The 22,080-nt window shown below is 39.4% G+C and overlaps 1 protein-coding gene across 1 annotated transcript; it reads left to right on the forward strand.

Moving 5' to 3' along the window:
• Nucleotides 1–15,369: 15,369 nt before the first annotated feature.
• Nucleotides 15,370–17,013, forward strand: LOC306875170 (protein S100-B-like; the record flags this gene model as incomplete). The annotated part of the gene is made up of 2 exons (XM_079425615.1): nucleotides 15,370–15,507; nucleotides 15,933–17,013. 2 exons carry the CDS (start codon nucleotides 15,370–15,372, stop codon nucleotides 16,080–16,082), a joined length of 288 nt encoding a protein of 95 aa, XP_079281741.1. The 3' UTR covers nucleotides 16,083–17,013.
• Between the last annotated feature and the right edge of the window lie 5,067 nt (nucleotides 17,014–22,080).

Below are 22,080 nucleotides of genomic sequence, written 5' to 3' on the forward strand. Positions count from 1 at the left end.
GCATGGCCCTCTTTATATGGCCGCCAAACAGGAAGTAACCATAGAAGCAGAGGGAGCAGTAACAGTCTGTAATAGGGCAAGAGCTCCCTTTGCTGGTGTGGCGTTACAAACAACTATTCATTTATTATTATTATTGTTATAGTCTGGGGCAAAGGATGGAAATTGACAATAGTAGCAGAACTAATAACAATAATATAAAATTTTACATTATGGTTTATTGTTATTTTATATTAATATTATAATTGTGTAATATTAAAAGTACTTATAGATACGATATTGTAATTATATTAGAATTATTTTAAATGAGTATATTTTTTACGTAATAATAAATGTTATATTAATACTGTTGTTGTAATATTATTTTTATTAAAACAGCAATACATAGAATAATACAAAAATTATAATATCATAATAAAGATTAATTTGTTATTATTGTTATCATTATTATTATTATTATTATATCTATAGCAAAGGATGAATATTGCCATTAGTAGTAGTAGTAATACATTTTACATTACATTTTATTGTTATTTTATATCAATATTCATAATTTACATACACTATAGTTACAGTATTGTAATTAATATTATAATTATTTGAAATTAGTATACTTTTTACACAATGTAACGTAACGTCTCTTCAGAAGACAACAGAGGCAGTATTTCAAGTAAATAGATTTAATCTCAAAGAGTCACGAGCAAACAGGGTTTCAAACAATAATACATTACTATACGTTAAGACCGGACAAAGACTACCACGAAACTGAAAGCTTATAAAGACATACAAATTAAGGAGCAAACAAGATAATAAGAGAGCACATGTGATCTAAGTGATAATTAGACAAACTAACTAATGAGAACAGGAAAAGAACCAAAAAAGGGCAAACAGGAAACTAGAAGGGCAAACACGTAACATATCACCCCCCCCCCCCTCCCTGAAGGCGCGTCTCGCACCTCAGAAGTTCTACCGGGGGGGCTCTGGAGGCCAGTGCAGGACCGGGACAAGGGAGTCATCCAGGGTGGGTCAGAGGACTCGGGTGGCCATCGCGGCTCCGGGGACTCTGTGGCCTTGGTCGGTGCTCTGGAGGCGCGGACTCTTGGGGGCGCTCTGGAAGCGCAGACTCTGGAGGAACAGGCCCTGGAAATGCGGGCCCTGGAGAGGCGGGCGCTGGAGGAACAGGCCCTGGATAGACGGACGCTGGAGGGATTGGTCCTGGAGAGACGGGCACTGGAGTCATCCCCTCATATTCTACCAGCACTCCCAGGGGCACAAGTGTGGTGGCTTGTGGTGGCCGTGAATGGCGGCGGGCTGGCTTGCAGTGGCCACGAACGGTGGGCGGCTTGGGGAAGCCGCGGACGACGGTTCTGATTTCACCGCGGACGGAGGGCTTAGGAGAGCCGTGCACGGCGGTGTGAATTTCCCCGCGGACGGCGGCTGGCTTGGGAGAGCTGCGTACGGCGGGCTCGGGAGGGCTGCAAACGGCGGCGGGTTCTGGTTCTGGCTTGGGCCCGGACGCTTCCCAGACACCGGAAAATCCCTTCTCTCCCACTCAGTCCGGTGGCGTCTGGGAGGTCCACGGGACGATGGTAATTTGCCCTGAGCCAGAACAGATGGTTAAGTGTGGCGTCATCCCACGCGTCGCCACGGCGATCTTGCAGAACTCCCCAGCGTACACATAAAAGGGGAGATCCTGACGGGCTAGGGTGGCGAAGTGGGAGGCGGCGTCCATGCCGCGGGAGGGAAAAAAAACACAAACAAAAAAACGCTTTAAACACTAAAACAAAACGGGAACGTGGGACACCGCTTAATCTTGTTTGGTCCGGTCTTCTGTAACGTAACGTCTCTTCAAAAGACAACAGAGGCAGTATTTCAAGTAAATAGATTTCAAATCTCAAAGAGACACGAGCAAACAGGGTTTCAAACAATAATACATTACTATACGTTAAGACCGGACGAAGACTACCAACGAAACTGAAAGCTTATAAATACATACAAATTAAGGAGCAAACAAGATAATTGTTACATGTCTGGTTTTCTGTTTTCCCCTGTGACCTAGTTTTCCCCATTCAGTTTAATTAGTCATTCAGTTCACCTGTGTTTGTAATTATCTCATTAGTCTCCTATGTTTGGCCCATCCTTTATAAGTCTTCAGTTCTCCCTGTGTGCTCGTCCGTACTCGTCAATGTAAGCTTGATTTATTGTCTACCTTTTGATATTCTAATTAAAATACCCTTTGTTTGTATCTCCGTCGTCTGCCTGCAGTTGTGCCTCATCAACCTGTGACAGAAGGACGGACCAATACAGTTTTTTTGCGGCATTTTTTGTTCCCCTATTTTTTCCTCTCCCTTTCCCATGGATAATCCCAACATTGCCCTGCTATGCCTGGCGCAGAGGGACCGCTCCCTAGAAGATTACACCAGAGATTTTGTGGAATTGGCGTGCCTAACGCACTATCCTGACCGCTCGCTTTGTGTATTTTACATCGCCAGCCTTAGCGAGCGGTCTAAGGCACGCCTCCCCGGGAGTGGTCCTCGGAAAAACTTTGCCGCATGTGTGGAGTGGGTGCTGGAGAACAATGGACTATTCTTCTCCGTCTGCCCCGCTGATGAGGACTTCTCCAGCCCCGCTCCCAAACCAGTGACCAGCCAGCCTTTCTCCTACTGCACGGAGATTTCGCCGGAGCCCACTCCAGACGGAGAGCCTGTGCCTGCTGTGACATGTGAGCCAGATCCGAGACCCGTGATTGAGCCTATCGTCACCCCGGAGCCTGAGCCCCAGGAGTGGTCTGACCAAGTGCGTGAGCCGGCAACATCGTCTGGGAATCCTAGTGGAGATCGAGGGCTTGGAGGGAAGCCCCGCCCACGCTGAGGGTGAGCTGCAACTGGCCACTGGCAATTATTCCGAAGAACTTAAGGACATCTTCATGTGGGATCTTATTGACTGGTTTGGGGAGGCATTACCCAGCCCTGTATCTCCTGTGTCTCCGCTGGTTCCGTCCAGCCCTGAATCTCCTGTGTCTCCGCTGGTTTCCGTCCAGCTCAAATCCTCTTGCGTTCCCTCCCAGCCTCCCTCTCCCGCCTCCTCTCAAGCCAGTCAGTTCCTCTACCCTAGTCCCGCTGGTGCCTGTCAGCCCCTCAGCTCACCCTCAGTCTGCGCCAGCTGGGCGCCCTGAGCCAGCGCCTCGGGACTTCCACCTGCCAGCTCTGCCAAGGTGTGAGGATCCCCTGTCTCCACCTCCAGCCTCCGAACCCTGGACTCCATCTCGGCCCTCCGAACCATCGGCTCCACCTTGGCTCATAGCTCCATTACCTCCACCGTGGCCCGTCCTCCCACCTGCTCCACCAGGCTCCCTCGTCCCTCCGGCTCCGCCTTGGTCAGTCGTCGACCATCCGCCGCCTTGGGGCTCCATTCCTGCGGCTACACCTAGTCACTCCTCCCCTTCGGCGCGGTCAGGCTCCTCCTTCCCGTCAGCGTCACCTTCGCCCTCCGTCACTCCGGCTCCGCCGCGGCATTTCGGATCCCCGCCTCCGCCTCAGTCGCCTGAGCCTCGGACTCCGCCTTGGCCCTCCGGATCCTTAATGTCACCCTGGCTCTCCATCTGCTCGGTTCCATCATGGGCTCCCCTTCCATCGGCTCCATCTCCGTCAGTCGTCCCCAGGGTGTCGTCAAGGCCTTCTCCACCCTGGCTCCTCCCTCCCTCGACTCCGCCCTGGGGCCTCTTCCTGGCTGGTCTCTGGATTTTCATCGGACTCCTCCTGCTCCTGGCTTCCCCTTGGCTCCTCCCACCCTCCACTCCCCCATGGACTTCTTTTTTGGACTCCCTCTTGTTTTTTTTTCTGCCACCCTCCTGCTCCACATCCTCCTCCAGAGCCCCCACCCTCCCTCCCTCCTCAGTTGTTATATTACGGCGTGGGGTCACGCCTTGCCGGGAGGGGGCGAACTGTTACATGTCTGGTTTTCTGTTTTCCCCTGTGACCTAGTTTTCCCCATTCAGTTTAATTAGTCATTCAGTTCACCTGTGTTTGTAATTATCTCATTAGTCTCCTATGTTTGGCCCATCCTTTATAAGTCTTCAGTTCTCCCTGTGTGTTCGTCCGTACTCGTCAATGTAAGCTTGATTTATTGTCTACCTTTTGATATTCTAATTAAAATACCCTTTGTTTGTATCTCCGTCGTCTGCCTGCAGTTGTGCCTCATCAGCCTGTGACAATAATAAGAGAGCACAGGGGATCTAAATGATAATTAGACAAATTAACTAATGAGAACAGGAAAAGAACCAAAAAAGGGCAAACAGGAAACTAGAAGGGCAAACATGTAACACACAATAATAAATGTTATATATGTTATATGTTAATTTTTAATAATATTTAAAAAAAACTTTATCTTATTATTACTTGTTATTTTTAGTTAAATAGTAATAAATATAATTATAAAAATATATGATATGATTATAACATTACATATTATAACAAATATGTATTATTATTATATAGTCTATAGCAAAGGATAAATATTGCATATAATTTTAATTTCTCTGAAAATGAGAGCATTTTCTTATAACTTTGCAATTCCTTAATTATGCAAACCTTATTTATTTATTTTTGTCTTTCTCTTTCTTTGTCTGAAACTGGCCGTGGTAATTGAAAGCCATGAGATGAATAACAATAAACAAAAAAAAATCCCTTATCTGCCCTCCGAACAATTCTTTAATGAATCTTTTTCCCTTCAGAGCCAATTCCAAACAAATTAGTTGTTTTTCTGTGATTCACAGCAGCCTCCCTTTGGGTGCAGTTTTCAATGTTAATGCCTCTGAGGTAATGAAAGGCCTTTCAGCTAGGTTGTGCTTATGTTTGAACATGTTCTGTGGTTAAATAATAAATTATGGTTATGTTTTGATATAGTTTCCGAGATTTAAATTATGTATTGGCTCATTAAAACGTTAAACATTCTTGAACCGTTTCCACATTTGCTATTAGAACAAGAACTTGAATTCATCCTGAGAGGAAACATGCCTCAACATGTCCAGTTTGCTGTGGAAACTGAGTACACAGTATTAAAAAATGAAAATGAATCATCATGTATTCACCCTCATGTCATTAACTCATGTCAAAATTTGTGTCTTTCTTTTTCTGTAGAATACAAAATAAGATAGTTTGAAAAATGTCTCAAAAACAATCAATAGGGTCCACTGTTTTAACTAGCATAAATTCAGATTAGCATACTAGTGTCACAGAATGGCCCGTCTCCAGCGTCATCGCAATCACTTTCACCTGCACCTTGTAATTGATCACACGCACCTGCACCTCATCACCGTCATCAAGGAACACATAAAGGCACACACCTCAGCCACTAGTGTTGTCCGATCTCGTTGATGCAACGTGGACCTCCGATCGTCTTCCAGACCTGTTGAGTATAACCTCTGAAATTCCGTACCTGTTTGTGCTTACCTCCTGTGCTCCTCTCCGTTGTCCTCCCGTCTCTAGATCATCCAACACTGTGGCTGATTCCTCCAGTCCTCCCGTGCATCTCGTTGTCTCTGCTCCTCGCTCCTGCGAACAAACAAAGCCACAGTCAGCCTCACGCCTAAGATCTCGCCGAACTCTCAAGACCTGCACTCACCTCCTATCACCAGCTCCTCTAATCTTCTGCACGATTCCTGTCAATAACGTCACTGTGTTAACACTCATCTCTGTGTCCGGCAGCATATGTAACAGAAGATCGGACCGAAACAGAAGAGATGGAAGAGTTAGCACTCTTCATAAATCTGCCTGAAACCACCCAGGGACCCCTCGACTACGCACAGGCTTTCGTGCCGCTTGCCATCGCCAGCTCCTTAGATGGTGACACGCTCAAGACGCTGTTCCGGCTTGGGATCAGGCGCCATCAACCTCTGGAGCTCCCAGACACCACCGATCTCGTTTGGCAGGAGGCTGTAATCTGGTGTCTGGAGAGTCTCCGATCCCAGGTCGGAACCCAGTCCGCGGCGATGAAGCTTCCGCCGCCCGAGACGTCGAAAGAGATGCTGCCACCCGCGGCGACCTATGGGTGCCCACGAGCCCGGAAATGGGTTTCCAACAGCACCTGGGGGCAAAAATATTAGATCCATCTGTAACATCAGTCAGGTCAGCGCTGAAAATTGTTCCCCGTCGTCCAAACCCTTCGCCTGAGAGTATGTCCAGCTCTCCTTTGTCTCCGCTGGTTCCGTCCAGCTCAACGTCTGCCGAGCGCCCTAGAGAATTCACGCTTCCCGAACACCGAGAATCCAGTTCTCAAGCCTCGGCCAGGAGTGCCGATCCCGAATCCAGTTCCCAGACCACGGCCAGGAGTGCCGATCCCGAACTTCGAGAATCCAGTTCTCAAGCCACGGCCAGGAGTGCCGATCCCGAATCCAGTTCTCAAGTCTCGGCCTGGAGTGCCGATCCCGAATCCTGAGAATCCAGTTCCCAGACCACGGCCGGGAGTGCCGAGCCCTCCTGCGTCTCCGCTGGTCCCGTCCAGCTCTCCTTTGTCTCCGCTGGTTCTGTCCAGCTCCGCGCCTCCTGTGCGCCCTCAAATGTCCCCGCTGCAAGAGTGCCCCCAAGAGCTCCTCCAGAGCTTCCCACAGAGCCCGCTCCTCCAGAGCTTCCCACAGAGCCCGCTCCTCCAGAGCTTCCCACAGGGCCCGCTCCTCCTGAGTCTCCCACAGGGCCCACTACACCTGAGCGTCCTCAAGAGCCCGCTCCTCCAGAGCGCCCCCTAGTGTCCGCTCCTCCGGAGCGCCCCACCGAGCCTGCTCCTCCAGTGTGGCCCCTAGAGGGGAACATCCCAAAAAAGATTTTGGGGGGGGGGGACATATAGTCTCTGCCTGTGTGGCCGGGCCAAGGGCCAAGACCACTGAGCTCCCTGATTCACCTTGGGCTCCCAAAAAAATAATACCGCCATGGCCATCCAAGTTCCCTGACCCACCATGGCGTCCCGAGTGTCCTGATCCGCCATGGCCTCTCGCATCTCCTGATCCACCATGGCCTCCCGTGTCTCCTGATCTGCCATGGCTCCCCGAGTCTCCAGTCCCGCCATGGCCTCCCGTGTCACTTGATCCGCCAAGGCCTCCCGAGTCTCCAGTCCCGCCATGGCCTCCCGAGTCTCCAGTCCCGCCATGGCCTCCCGAGTCTCCAGTCCCGCTATGGCCTCCTGTGTCTCCTGATGCGCCATGGCCTCCCGAAGTCTCTGGTTCCGCACTGGATGCCTCCCCAGTGTCCTACTCCTCCACCGACATCTAGGGCACCCCCCCCTCCCCGGTATTTGGTATTTGGTTACAGCGTCACCTTGGGCTCCCAAAAAAATAATACCGCCATGGCCATCCAAGTTCCCTAACAACTAGCATCTGTGTTCTGTCTTTTATGTCTATATTTGCCAAAATTCACATAGTATTTAGCATGTGTACTATGTGCTAGTTTTTATTTTTAATCATATGCTTGCTTATGCTAGCTCTTATTTCTCTGTAAGCATTAGCATTGACCTTTACTTAGTGTAATACTGCAGAAATTATACAAAGGTTTTAAACTCAAAAGTACCCTTCATGTGTTTAGTGTAATGTTTCGGCTGTGTTTATAGTGAGTGGGAGATCAGTGTGCGTCGCAGTGAGGTGAACTTGGCTATAGAGCTAATCTCTGTCCAGCATACTGACCCCTTATTACAAGCGGCCTGCTGACCTGGATTTACTATTGCTGTCTCTGTCAATTACTCAGAGGAAAGGCTGACATCTGCCCCTGCCCTGTGACCCAGACACCGGTTGTGTTGTGCCCGTCATTTTACACACTGTATGTCACAAAAACTCTTAATACTACTACTACTAATTTTATCTTTACTATATTAACTTAATTAATTTTGAATAATGTTATTGTTATATTTGTATTATTATTTTGTTAATATTATGTTATATAATATTATGTCGTGATTATTATTATTATATTAATATTTTATCATTTCTATTTTATAATATAGTATATTTTATATTAATTTATTATATTAATGTTCCCTAATATTCTTGTTATTTTATTAGTAATAATAATACTTTTATAGTCATTAATATGTTAAGTTAGTTAGTTAATTATTTCACATTTTTATTGCTTATTATTTTATTGCTATTTTAGTCATTTTTGCTATACTATTAAATATTATTGTTGTTATTATTTTAAATGTTTTATTAATAATGTTAATATTAATAACAATAATTCAACAACAATAATTTAAATGAATAATAACCATAATGCTTATATTAAAATTGTATTATTGTTAATTTTGTAAAAAATATTAGACAATTAAAAAATAATATATAACAATACATTTTATATTAATGTTTTTATAAGTGATTATTAATATTTATTTGTTTTATATTAATATTTAAAAAATGATTCTTAAAAATATAACAATCATTATTGTATGATAATTACAATGCATATTAATGTATTATTTATTTTATTTCATAAGCAATATAATAATAATGATAATAATAATAATAATACAACTAATATGAATTGATGATTATTTTATATTACTACTATTACTTGGTACATTTAAAGAATTATAATTAAAATTAAATAATGCTATTATTGTAACAAGTCCGGCCTCTGTGATTCCCCCTGATCGTCACCAGAGGTCACCATCACCCGACTATTGACTTTTGTCTCTGAACTCCATTTCCCATCATCCCGTACCTGACTCTGATTGCTAGTTCACCTGATGCTCATTTATGGGACTACTTAAGCCTCACACACACACACACACACACACACATTTTATTTTAATATTATTAATCAAAATAATACATTTTATATTAATTTGTATTGTTAATAGTGGTTATTATAATTATATTTTATATTAATATCAAAATTATTAATAAAACAATTATTGTATTATAATTGTAATAATTAATATTTTATCTTATTATTATTTTGTTATTTTATTAGCAATAACATAACTTATATTAATTGCTGTTTAAAATAACAATAGTATTAACAATTATAATATTATACATGTTATATATAATATGTGACCTTGGACCACAAAACCAGTCATAAGGGTACATTTTTTTATTTGTACATCATCTCAAAGCTGAATAAATTATCTTTCCATTTATGTATGGTTTGTTATGATAGGACAGTATTTGGCCGAGATACAACTAATGATTTCTGGCATAAAAGAAATGTATTTTTGGCTATTGCTACAAAAATACCCCAGCAACTTAAGTCTGGTTTTGTGGTCCAGGGTCACAAATTATAATATTACAAATATATAACATTAATATTAGAATTTTATATTATTTTATACTTTTTTTAACAAATAGTAATAAAGACATGCTTCTCTAAAAATTATTATCATCAACCTGAGAAGGTTATAAAACATTTTCTCTCAAAAGTGTGTGTGTGTGTTTGTATTTGAGTGTGTGCATCTTCATGTGGGTTGACACGGTAAGGTGAGGAAAAGCCAAACAGTTTTCAGATACCAAACTGCAACAGGCAGCCAATTCATCACAAGGGCCGCATAATCCACTTAATTCAATTTAATTAGCACGCGTGTGTTGTTTTTGCCAGTTTGCAAAGCTTGTTTACTACGGGACGATAATGAGACTTTGTCTAGGAGGGTAAATGTCCAAATATTACACAGCTTGATCTTTATTCTAGTTTCCGTCAGCAAAAATGTCAGCAGGGGTAATGAAGTCATTGGTAAAACATTAAAATTTAGTAGTTTTGTTACATGAGTGCAGCATTAATTTATCTCACCATGTATGTATGTTGAGCTTCACCTGTTGATCTCAGTGAAGTTGAGGGCTAAGTCTTACTTCCGTTTCTAATTACCTAATTTCTAATTATAATTTTTATATTGTTTTAGATTTTTTTTATAACAACAATAACAATTATATAATAACAAATATATCATATTAATAATTTGTATAATATTTAATATACTTTTTATATGTTTATGTGTAGCTACTGTCATGCTTCTAAAAATGCAGTTAAGTTATTGTTGCTACTGTATCTTTTAAAAAATGAAGTACTTGTTCTGGTTACTCGCTATTGCAATTTTGCAGCTAATAAAAACGCTGTTGCTAGTCTCATCACAATAAGTTTTTTTTTTTAAACATAGGAAAATGTGTTACACTGTTGAGACGATCACATTGTTATTGACATATATGATATATAAATATTAAAATATTAAATATAACAAACAGTACAATATAAAACTATTATAATATCATATCAAATCAATACCAAATATTGTAATATTTAATTATATATATATATATATATATATATATATATATATATATATATATTTAAAATATCCAGTAAAAATATTGCTGAAAATGTTACAGTAATTGATTAATATTGATTATTAATTAATTAATCATTTTAATACTACTTTTTTTCAAATAAGAATAATAACAATTATATAACATTATACCAAATATATAATATAATATAATAATATTTTTTATAACGTTTATATGCTACTTATATCACTTATCCACTGTATCCACAAAAGAAAATATTACTGAAAATATTTTATATTATCCGACATTATCCGACACCGTTGCCCCGCATTAGGGGAGTCACGTGACTTCTAAACCATAATCGACATGTCTGCCACACAGCAGCTTGTTTTAGCGGGATAAGTGGCTTATAGCTTCTGTTGACTGGACGGTTTATCTGTGGAAACAGACCAGACGAAACACTGCAGGTAGGAATCACGGGACAGATTAGAAACCTACGTGTCCAGACAGCGAGGGGGGCTTCCTTTTTAATAACCCTGCAGAACAGATCAAAACTGTATAAAAATACAAGCCTTCCACCTAGTGGTTAAGCATAGACACCGCAGATGAGGAAAGAAATAGCGTAAACAACAATTACAGTTACACTAATACATCCAAACGGTCCAACAAAGCATTATAAGACTCTCAACGTGCTTTAACCAAATCTGAACAGACGTTTGTGTAGAATATAGCATAATGCGGTCGTTTATGAAAGAAACGTTTTGAACTACCACTCGACCGTAGCAAATGTCAAGTTTTGATATTTTCAGATTCAAACGCATGATTTTTATTAGAGCTGGAGCGAAGCGGGACACTTAAGTACCTGGAGAGAGCTGCCCTTATCCGTTACCGTGGCGCATTTCCCAGCGATGACGCAGCACTGCAGCGCGGCAACGGCTCGTCGCCATGACAACAGCCAAAGCGACAGGAAGGCCGGTGAGTCTCCCTGAGGGGGATTTGTATGGAGAGAAAAGTTCACCTGAAAAATACTCCAAAGACTTTCTTTCAGCGCCGCACACTATGAACGGACGCGAGTGAATGTGGCCAAACATACTAAAATTTATCTCCCATCAACCATACATTTAGTTCCTTAATGTTCAGAAGGTCAAGCGGTGAAATATTCGGTCGTATTTGTCTTTGTGAATCCTCGTTCCTGACTGTTTCGCTGCTAAAAGCAGCCTAACCTCAGCAGAAACCGCATTATTACCAGCTGAGGTGGCAATAATTACAATTTCTGAATCTATTTTGCACAAATATGCAGTGTAATTTGCATTGACTGATATTGGTTCACTAAATATACAGGCCCTGAGATGGTCTTTAGGAAAAATTTAACTAGCCTATTGCTAGAAATGGTTCAAAATGCACATTAAGCACTATTTAATAGGTCAAAACATGATTTAACAGACAGATAGATAGATAGATAGATAGATAGATAGATATATAGATAGATAGATAGATAGCATTACCTCTAAATAAAACTGTTACAAAGACAATACTACTACCACCACTAATAATAATAATAATAAGAAGAAGAATATCATGTATTTAAAAAAAAAAAAAAAAACAGGGGTCTTAATATGAACACAAAAGCTTTTAATATTTTCAGTATACTTTTGAAAGTCATGTAAATAGCCCCACCCACTATGAAATCCCATTGATCCAAAGTCTTCTTACTTCTAGATAATGGTGTTCAATCAATCAATCAATCAATCAATCAATAAAAAAAAAAAAAAACATCTTTAAAAACACGAACAAAATACACATTTCCGAACATTTAAAGACTAACTAAATGAAGTTTAACTAAAATAATTTTGTATTAGCAGTGACTTTTTCACCCTTGTGTTTTTTTTTTCTTTATACAGCTGCTAAATATACAAACACTCAGTTTAGTGAAATTGTGAACGTGATAGATCCGTAGTAAGAAAACAGTAGTCAATGAGAGCATGTGATCCTGAGCGTGGCTGGAGCTCAGAATGAGTCCTCTTTCAGGCCACCACCAGTATCCCAGAGTGCACTGAGCAGCCAATCATATGGCTGACACAACAGCAGGGAGAGAACAGGTTCTTCAATCCAGCGGCCAACAAAAGCTCATTTATTCGGCCGTTTTGTACAGAGGAGATTATTCACAGCCAGACTAAAACAAACACACACACACATTTGATTTTATGGCGGAGACATTTATTTATGTATGTATGTATGTAATTACTCATGTTTAACTGTTAAAGAGCATCATATTATTTTATTAAATTATTATTGTATTTATTATTTATTTTGTTAATTTATTTCATTTCGGCTATTTGATTTATTATTTTAAAATGTTTGAATTTAATTCTATTTTAAAAATAAATTCTTAAATTATATTAAAATTACATTTAAACTGTTTGGGGACATTCGGTGCCCAAAAAAACAATAAAAGCATACCCACTGGATCTGATCAAGATCACTGATTCACCACGGCAAAACAACAGCGCCCATGATTGAACAGTCATCTGACTCAGTCCATTGCGAACAAATATCGCTCCCAGATCGCAATGTGATGAACAAATCAACAGATGAGTATGGAGAGGCAGAGAGATGGATTATTGATTTGTTGACAGGGTGTTATATCCAGTTGACCCCTGAGAAAGGCCGTCAGGACAGCGAGGCCCACACAAGATGCAGTGTTTGCTGTCGACAACAGTGTGCTTGTGCTGCATATATGAGGTCACAAAGACACATTTATTATGGCGTAAAAAAGCCCGTCCGACAATCGCCAACCGTCCAGCCTGCTGGATAAACGCCAGGGAGGAGTAGGATGGGAGAGTGAAGGATTGTAGTGCCCCGTGACTGCATTCCCATGTACCTCTTCATTTTTATATGGAGAATGACTTCAGATTTCACGGTTTATATAGGCTTAGAACAATAATAGTAATTACTGCAGCAGTTTAATACATTACAATATTTGGTAAGTATAATATCTAGTTAAATTATATCTTTATAATACCTTTATTATAACGTCTAAGTATATTCATAGTATTCATAGTAAACTATGATGCAATAATAATGTACACAAGCATTCAATAAAAATGTATAATTTTTTTGTAATATTGCAACTCCTGCTAAAGTACATGATATAAAACATATTCATTTATATGTTTAAAGAGTAATTGATATTTATGAAAAGCATACGCAAACTTTGAATTTCATGTTTTCCCATGTGTTATGATGCAACTGCGATTACTATTATTTATGAAAAGAAATGTTTTTGGATTGGAAACATATAACACATGCTATAATATTTAATATTATATAATGCAACTGTAATTATGATTATTTATGAAAATAAATGTTTTTGGATTGCAAAAAAATAAATATAATTAAAAAATCTATTTAATATTGTAAATAAGACAAATTTGAAAAATCTATTTATATTATATTATATTTTTAAACATGAAAATCTGCATGAAATCTTGATGCTGTGGTAAAAATATACTTATTAATTAACATTCAATAACTTAATTAATATTATCACTATTATTATTCAATAATAGTGTTACATAACACTATTATATATAATAACACTATATATAATAGCAATTACAATTGTTGTTGTTATTATTCAAACATATATTATATATAGTATATACCATTTAAAATAATAATTATAACTTGCCATTTAAATGTATTATTTAAAATTATATTTTTTTCTTTCAAACAGCCAATGACAATATTATACAATATGTAATAATATATTAACTTAATAATAATAATAAGAACAATACATTTGTAATGCAGCAAAAATGCAGTTACAGTTAAATAAGAATAATACATTTAAATTGCAAATGATGATTATTATTATTATTATTATTCAAACAGACAATATCATGCTTATGGTAACAAACATCTGTAACAACAAACCAAAATTTGGAAAAAAAAAAATACTTTTGAAAGCTATTATTAGGTTAAAGTTTCTTGAAAACTTAATCTACAGATTGTGCTAATGCATTGAGTGTGTGTGTGTGTGTGTTTGTCTCAGTGTCAAAGCTGTTTAATAGTCCAGTGGTGTTTAGGACACACGTCTGGCCAATTCTATAACAGAAAAGGATCGGCTGATTAACATGCCACACCACTCACTTCCTCTCAAACACACTATTGTTGTCCTCCGAGATGCCTGACAACAAAACACTTGTGTGCGCTTATGGGCAACAGAACTTCCAAGAAAGATCAAAAGGAAAACAGAAAGGAAAAAAAATGGTGAACATACATCCTTATGGCCTACACAACGAGAGGACGAGTTGATGAATGTATAGAAACAGGAGACTGTATTTGATTCCTTGCAAAAGACTGATAGGACAATGCAGTTTCAAAAAAAAAAAAAAAAAAAAGGCCTGTACAAACAATAAACATACTAGGTATCAAGTTTCCAAAACCCAGTGACAACTAAAAAATTACCAGATTTAACAAACAAACAAAAAAACTAACCCAGTTTAATTTTGCTACAAATTTTTACATGTAAACAAAGTACTATGCTTTGAAAATTGGCAAAGGCATTATTTTGAATTATAGAATTTTTCAAGCTTATTTATCAAATTTTGCCACACAAATGTTATTCGATGTGTGTGTTCATATTCACCTCTTTGTATCTCACTCTGAATGTGTGTGTAGTGGAGTGAGACCAAGGTCAGGAGCTTATTGGTCAGTTCTGTTGATTGACAGGTCAGAATCTCCAAGTTACAGGCCCCTCCATTTTAGACCTATAAATGGACTCCCATCTCACTCTGCTCTGAATCGCCTCATTCTGACAAACTCTCTGCTGGTAAGTCTAGTAAGTTTTTTATCATTGCAATGTTTTACAGCTTATTTTGCTCCAAGCATTCCAAACTGCAGATGAAATTGCAAAACTAACTACATAATGACTAGAAATGTGTTTGTAAAAGACAGAAAGAAAGTTAATGGTCCATAAAATTGCTTCAACACTTAAACGTTTACAGTCATTTGAGGGAAAAGTTAAACAGCTTGAAATTGCTTTCAAACGTTTTCAAATTTTTAGTGCTTATTGTAATTATTCCAGAAAACGTTGAACGCTACACAACATTAAGATGTCAGACTTAGAGAACTGCCTGGGAACCATCATTGAGGTCTTCCACAAATACTCGTCCAAAGAAGGCGACAAGTACAAATTAAAAAAGACTGAACTCAAGGAGCTGCTCACAAATGAATTTCCGACTCTTACCGAGGTAATTAGTCTTCAAACTTTAATTACACTTTTTTTACACAACATTTTGGCTTGGAATTTTAAGAATGCTTAAAATTGTGATTAAAAATATTTTTAATGGTGAGCGAATTAGCTATTCCAAATCTTTACGAATTAATTAAACTTCAAGCTTTTTTTTACTCTACACTTTGTCTTGAAATTTAAAGAATGTTTGTTTTACAATCAAATCTTCATATCAGAACTGATATGATTAAATATTTTTAGGTGAATTATCCATTTTTATCTATTTTAATTACTTCAATTATTGTTGATTTACAGTCAAGGCTTTATGTCAGAATTGAGTTTTTGTGTCAAACATTTACGAATAAATAATAATAAAAGTGTAATAGTAAATTGCGAATGAGCTATTTTCATATATCCTAAGCTTTTTCTTTTTATCTCACTCAGCATGTGAAAGATCAAGCAACAATGGACAGTTTGATGGAAAGCTTGGATACCGATGGTGACTCAGAGTGTGATTTTCAGGAGTTCATGACCTTCATCACCATGGTTACCATCTGTTGCCATGTGTTTTTCAAACACCACGAAGACGAATGAGTCAAATTTAATAAAACGAGTTCAGTTTCCGTAGTTTAATGAGTCACAATACATTCATCCTCTTAAAGTTTGCTTTGTTCTTTATCATATCATATTAGGATTGTTGTTTTGTTTGGATAGAATGCACATGCAGCTTGTACAACAGTTTGTTTGGCTTATTTTGCTAGACTTCAAACTAGTTCATAATTTATTACAAAGCATGTTTCTATTATTTTTTTTTTTCTCCAAGACATCCCCATCATAAATCTCATCGAGTGAAATGCAGACCAGGTGTTGTGCTCTTACCATTTTGATTCCAGGCTGATGTTTTTTTTTTTTCTTATTAGCTTCAGACTATTAGGCTGCTATTGACTTACGTCGGATTGATCCGGGGCCTGAGACAAATCATACTGTGCTTTAAAAAGACCCACCAAAGCAAATGGTTCTTTTGAAACTATCTAATATGATGTTTACAACCATCCATACGTGACTTGGAATTTCAGATCAATCCCATATGTTATTAGAGGCATGAAAACTCATGTTTTTCATGTATTAAATGTTCAGAATATTTACTAGCAGATTTTTTTTTTTTATTATTGAAATGTGTTTTCCAACTGTAACCTAAGCTAACAGTCAATGTCAAAACATCAGGCTTAATTCATGAAACAAGGCATTTTCTGTGTAAATCGTACATAAATCTACTTGCATGCAAATTATTAATCTGAATGCGACAATTTACTTAAGAATGTATTATGAACATTTACAAAACTTTGTGTAACAAGGCCCTACAGTGAATGTTTCCTTATAAAGTTGAGCAAAACAAAAGATGAACAAGTTTTAGAAGCCAAAATGTTAGAATGGAATGAAAACTAGCTAAATAAAGTTGAGAAAAAATGAAATTAAGTAACGTGTGAATTTTTGAAACTTTGACTGCATTAGTTTTAAAATAAAGATGTTCAATAAAATTCTGTAATATCCCATCATTAACACATCTATCTATCTATCTATCTATCTATCTATCTATCTATCTATCTATCTATCTATCTATCTATCTATCTATCTATCTATCTATCTATCTATCTATCTATCTATCTATCTATCTATCTATCTATCTATCTATCCAGTTTTGAAATGAAGATGTTTAATATAATGCATTAATATCCCATCATTAATGCAACATCATGTTTATCTTTATCCACAAATCCTATTGTGTTAGTTATAGTATACTTCATGGTTCAATGTTTTTGGACAAAACAGAATTAATAGTTAATTGCAATATTTATTTCAAATTTAATTTAAAAGCATTTATGAGGAGGAACTGGGTCCTATATAAACCAAGAAAATCATTAGTTATATGTTTGGCGTTATGTTCTCCTCCAGAAAAAAATCGGACCTCCACAACTCGAGTATGCCTGTAAACAACTGCTTGGCATTGTCCCTTGTGACTTCCATTGATTTAGATGTCCCGCAGGTATTGTCATTACCGAGAGCAAACCGTCAATACAGAGGCCTTCACATCCATGTGTTAATTAACAGATCAATGGTTGCGCAGCATGACCCTGAAAGATGATAAATATAATATGCACACAATCTGATAAAGAATAGCTTCTTCATCTCAAGTATGTTTACATTAAGCAGCCTGAAAATCACCTACATATTTATACGCAATACACAAATCCAAACAGTCAAACAAGTTTGTCTGAAGGACTTTTAAGTATTGACCAATCACAGACTGCCGTACTGAATGCTCCCGATAAGTGGCAGTGTAGTGCCGTGCCAACGCAAGATCCCTGATCTAAGCTGTGGAAATGAGAAATGTGTTAAGGTAGAGAGTGGAAGCAATATGATAAAGTCACTGGATTTATTTGACAATGCAATAAAGCATAAAATAAATAAATAAAACATGATAAAAATAAGTGTCCACAGTATTTCTGGAGTGAAAGATGAGTGCCTTGGGGTGATTGCTTTGGCTGAGTTGAACAAATGAGGCGCTCTCTCTCTCTCTCTCTCTCTCTCTCTCTGTGTGTGTGTATGTGTTTACCCTGTGTGGTCTGACTATGACCAGTCTTTTAGCATCTCCCAGTAGGTAATGTCCCATGAGGTCACTGGATTGGACACCAGGGTAGAATTTGGGAACTCGGCTTGCTGCCAAAAAGGAGGTCTGTGGCGGTATTCAGTCTGCTGCTTCTGTAACATAAAATCACAAATATATGACATTACATTATGATGCTTTTCTAGCTATCAAACAATTTACACAAATTTGTGTTTAATGAACAAGGCCCTTCAATCAATGTTTCCTTACAAAGTCAAATAGAAGGTAAATAATCTATCTATCTATCTATCTATCTATCTATCTATCTATCTATCTATCTATCTATCTATCTATCTATCTATCTATCTATCTATCTATCCAGTTTTGAAATGAAGATGTTTAATATAATGCCATTAATATCCCATTATTAATGCAACATCATGTTTATCTTTATCCACAAATCCTATTGTGTTAGTTATAGTATACTTCATGGTTCAATGGTTTTGGACAAAACAGAATTAATAGTTAATTGCAATATTTATTTCAAATTTAATTTAAAAGCATTATATAAACTATATAAACCAAGAAAATCATTAGTTATATCTATCTATACATAAATACCATTTGGAAATTATATCTTCATGAGCTCTGGAGGTTCTCATTTGAAATGAGCAATGATTAACATACATTCATTTTCCTACCATCCAGATTTTTCATTTTCTTTCCATCATTAGGGATTCAAGGCAGCTTTGAGAACACTTGAAAGAGAACGAAGGAAATGCAGAGAGAGAGAGAGAGTGATTGGATTGAGTGACTGTATATTTCTTATATAGGCAGCGTTTGTGCGTCTTGAGCGAGAGATGCAGACAGAAGGCGTTTTAATGACACCCACCATCATGATAAACACTTCTTTGATTATATAGATGCCTCAAGATGCAACATAACTGCATGTACCTCACTGTGAGCGCTTGCCAATCACTGATTGATTGTTTATTATCTACATATGTGCATACCTTCTGCATCAGAGTGCAAAACCTTACTGATTTGATATACTTTATCATTTCCACAGAGCCAACTATCACTGCTGATTGGTTGACACATTGTTAAGGTGTTGATTGAGTTTGAGTATCCTGACAGCTGTAAAATAATTTCAGCTTAGTAGTTCCGCTCTGCACCGAAGTTGTGTCAGCAAGTCTATATATATATATATATATATATACAGTATATATATTTTATGTCAAGAAAATATGGAAATAAAAGGCTAGCATTTTAGGCTAGACATTTTAGGCTGTAAGGTGTTATCCTCATATTTCTGCCTTCTAAAACAATTACATAAATGTAAACCTGTTTAACATCGTACAGAAAAATAATATAAATACCCAGTTTCAAAGAATGACCCCAGGATTTCCATGCGGCAATATTTTCCTCTTTTATCCTCATCTCTCTCTTTTTATGATGTTCATTGTTTAAATGTGAAGAAAAATGGAAGGGGTCTCAGAAGCGAGCGGAGATGCTTTCTTGGGGCTGCATGGATGCACATGATATGAGAAGCAAAATTAAATAAAGGCTGATTGTGTTCAGGGGATTATATCAGGGTTAGTCCTGCACGCTCGGCTGGAAACATGACAGCACAAGAATAATTAGCTCACCTGCAAATATTTCTAACTCACTTACACTGGCTGACTCCAGTGACCACCCTGATGGAAGGAGTCAGGAGAAGGTGTGTGTATGCATATATATGTCTGCAAGCGTGTAAGAAAGTAAAAGGTAAACCCAGGAGCTCAAAGACCCCAGCAGTGAGAACAGATGTCCTACCGCAACCTATAGCAGCCTGTGAGTGACCTCCATGAGAGTGGGCCGTCTTGCATTAGCACCTGCCCTTGCTCACGGGGAGGCGGAAAGGAAGTAATTTTAATTGGTGTATTACTCATTAGGCTTTTAACCTTATCGTATATTATGTGCATTTTGGAGAACGTAGGAATGTCCTGGAAAACATCTGAAGAGCTAAAATGGGACATGGATATGTGCTTATTTTACTGTAGGAAGCGGATTGGTTTATATTCATTTTTACAAATTAACCAGCTCTCCGGCAGGGACCTTAGAGCCCACACTTAAATCCATCCAATTATTCCCCCAGCATATCTGCGTCCCCCAGAGAACCGCACCAATTGCAAAGCAATAAGAACCTCTGGTGGGGTCTTCAGCCTCCACAAAGACTTCCGATGGGGATTTTTTCTGAGATCTGAAAAAAAAAAAAAAAGAGACGCTTCCTTGGAATTATTTAAAAGAAATGACTACAATAGTGATTTCAAGATATCGTTCGGCAGCATTTCAATGAATATATTTGCAGAACATTTTCTTAATTTATAATTGTTATAAATATATAAAAAAAAACGATCTATTTGCATATATGATTATTTTAAATAAATATGTACATACACAGTACAGTGGGGTCTTGCAAATAAAAGTATATAATGTATATAAAATCATATGTACCCAATCATTAGTGAAATTCTCTATGTATATAATATATGTGCTTATTTTACATTAAGAAGCTGATTGGTTTATATTATTTTTTACAGATTATCCGTGTTACGGGGCTGACGAGACGTGAGACGTGCGGATCCATATGCAAAGCTTTATTATAAAACATGGTCAGTAAACAGGCAGGGTCAGACAGTGGCAAACAGGTATGGTGAAGGCAAGACAAAGCAATCCGTGGAGCAAGCGTGGGTCGACGATCGGCGAACAGTATCCAAAGGGGCAAGGCAGAGAGATAATCCAGAGACGAGAGCAATAATCCAAACGGGGAGCGAACAGAGTCCAAACGGCAGAGGCGAAGGGTAAATCCAGGAAACACGGGCAGGGTCAGACACGGCAGGAAAACAAGGCAAGACTAAGGCTAAGACAATGGCTCTGTAAAGTGCTATCGCTAGGTGAGTGATAAATGCAAACAATACTCGGCCGTGAGCAAAAGCAAGTCCCAGCCTTAAATAGAGAGTGAGTGATTGTGAAATGAGCATCAGGTGTGTGTGATGTGTGAATGGTGACAGCTGTGATCTGTGCAATGCATTGTGGGAGTCCAGTGTGTTGTGAGTGAAAGTCAATGTGGTGAACGGGTGACCTCTGGTGGTGGTTAACTGGGAGAGCATGGACCAGATTCGTGACATAGCCTCCCCCAAAGGAGCGGCTTCCAGACGCTCCTAAATAATCCAGGAGGGAGGTGGAGCGGAGGCGGAACAGGGGGAGGGACGGAGGGCCAGGTCCTTGAGGAAGTGGGAAGACCGGGGATCGGGGCAGAGCAGGATATCCAGCCGGAACCGGAGACCAGGACAGAGCAAGAGCCCACCAGGGCGGAGCAGACGGAGCAGGAACCCACCAGGGCGGAGCAGATGACCACCAGACCCAAGCAGAAGACCACCACAGCGGGGCAGAAGACCGCCACAGCAGGGCAGAGGAACACCAAACCTGAGCAGAGGACCACCACGGCAGAGCAGATGACCACCAGACCCGCGCAGAAGACCACCACGGCGGGGCAGACGACCACCAGACCGGAGCAGAGGACCACCACGGCAGGGCAGAGGACCACCAAACCTGAGCAGAGGACCACCACGGCAGAGCAGATGACCACCAGACCCGTGCAAAAGACCACCACGGCGGGGCAGAAGACCACCAGACCCGAGCAGAAGACCCTAGCCAGGAAGCAGACTGGGCAGGAACCCACGGCAGAGTCTGGGATCTGGGGAGAACAAGGACAGACAACGCAGAGAGAGCAGAGACAGACAACACAGAGAGAGTCCCCCTGGTCCCAGGGGCCGTGACCGGGCAGGTCGAGAGTTCGTAAACGGTCTCTATGGCTGTGGCAGGACAGGAGGAGGACATGCAGACGGCCTCTATTGCCGTGACTGGGCAGGGCAAGGATTCGCAGACGGCCTCCTTGGCCGTGACAGGACAGGGCGTGAGTTCACAGACGGCCTCCTTGGCCGT

This window comes from Barbus barbus (assembly GCF_936440315.1).
Source record: "Barbus barbus genome assembly, chromosome: 9".
NCBI lineage: Eukaryota > Metazoa > Chordata > Actinopteri > Cypriniformes > Cyprinidae > Barbus > Barbus barbus.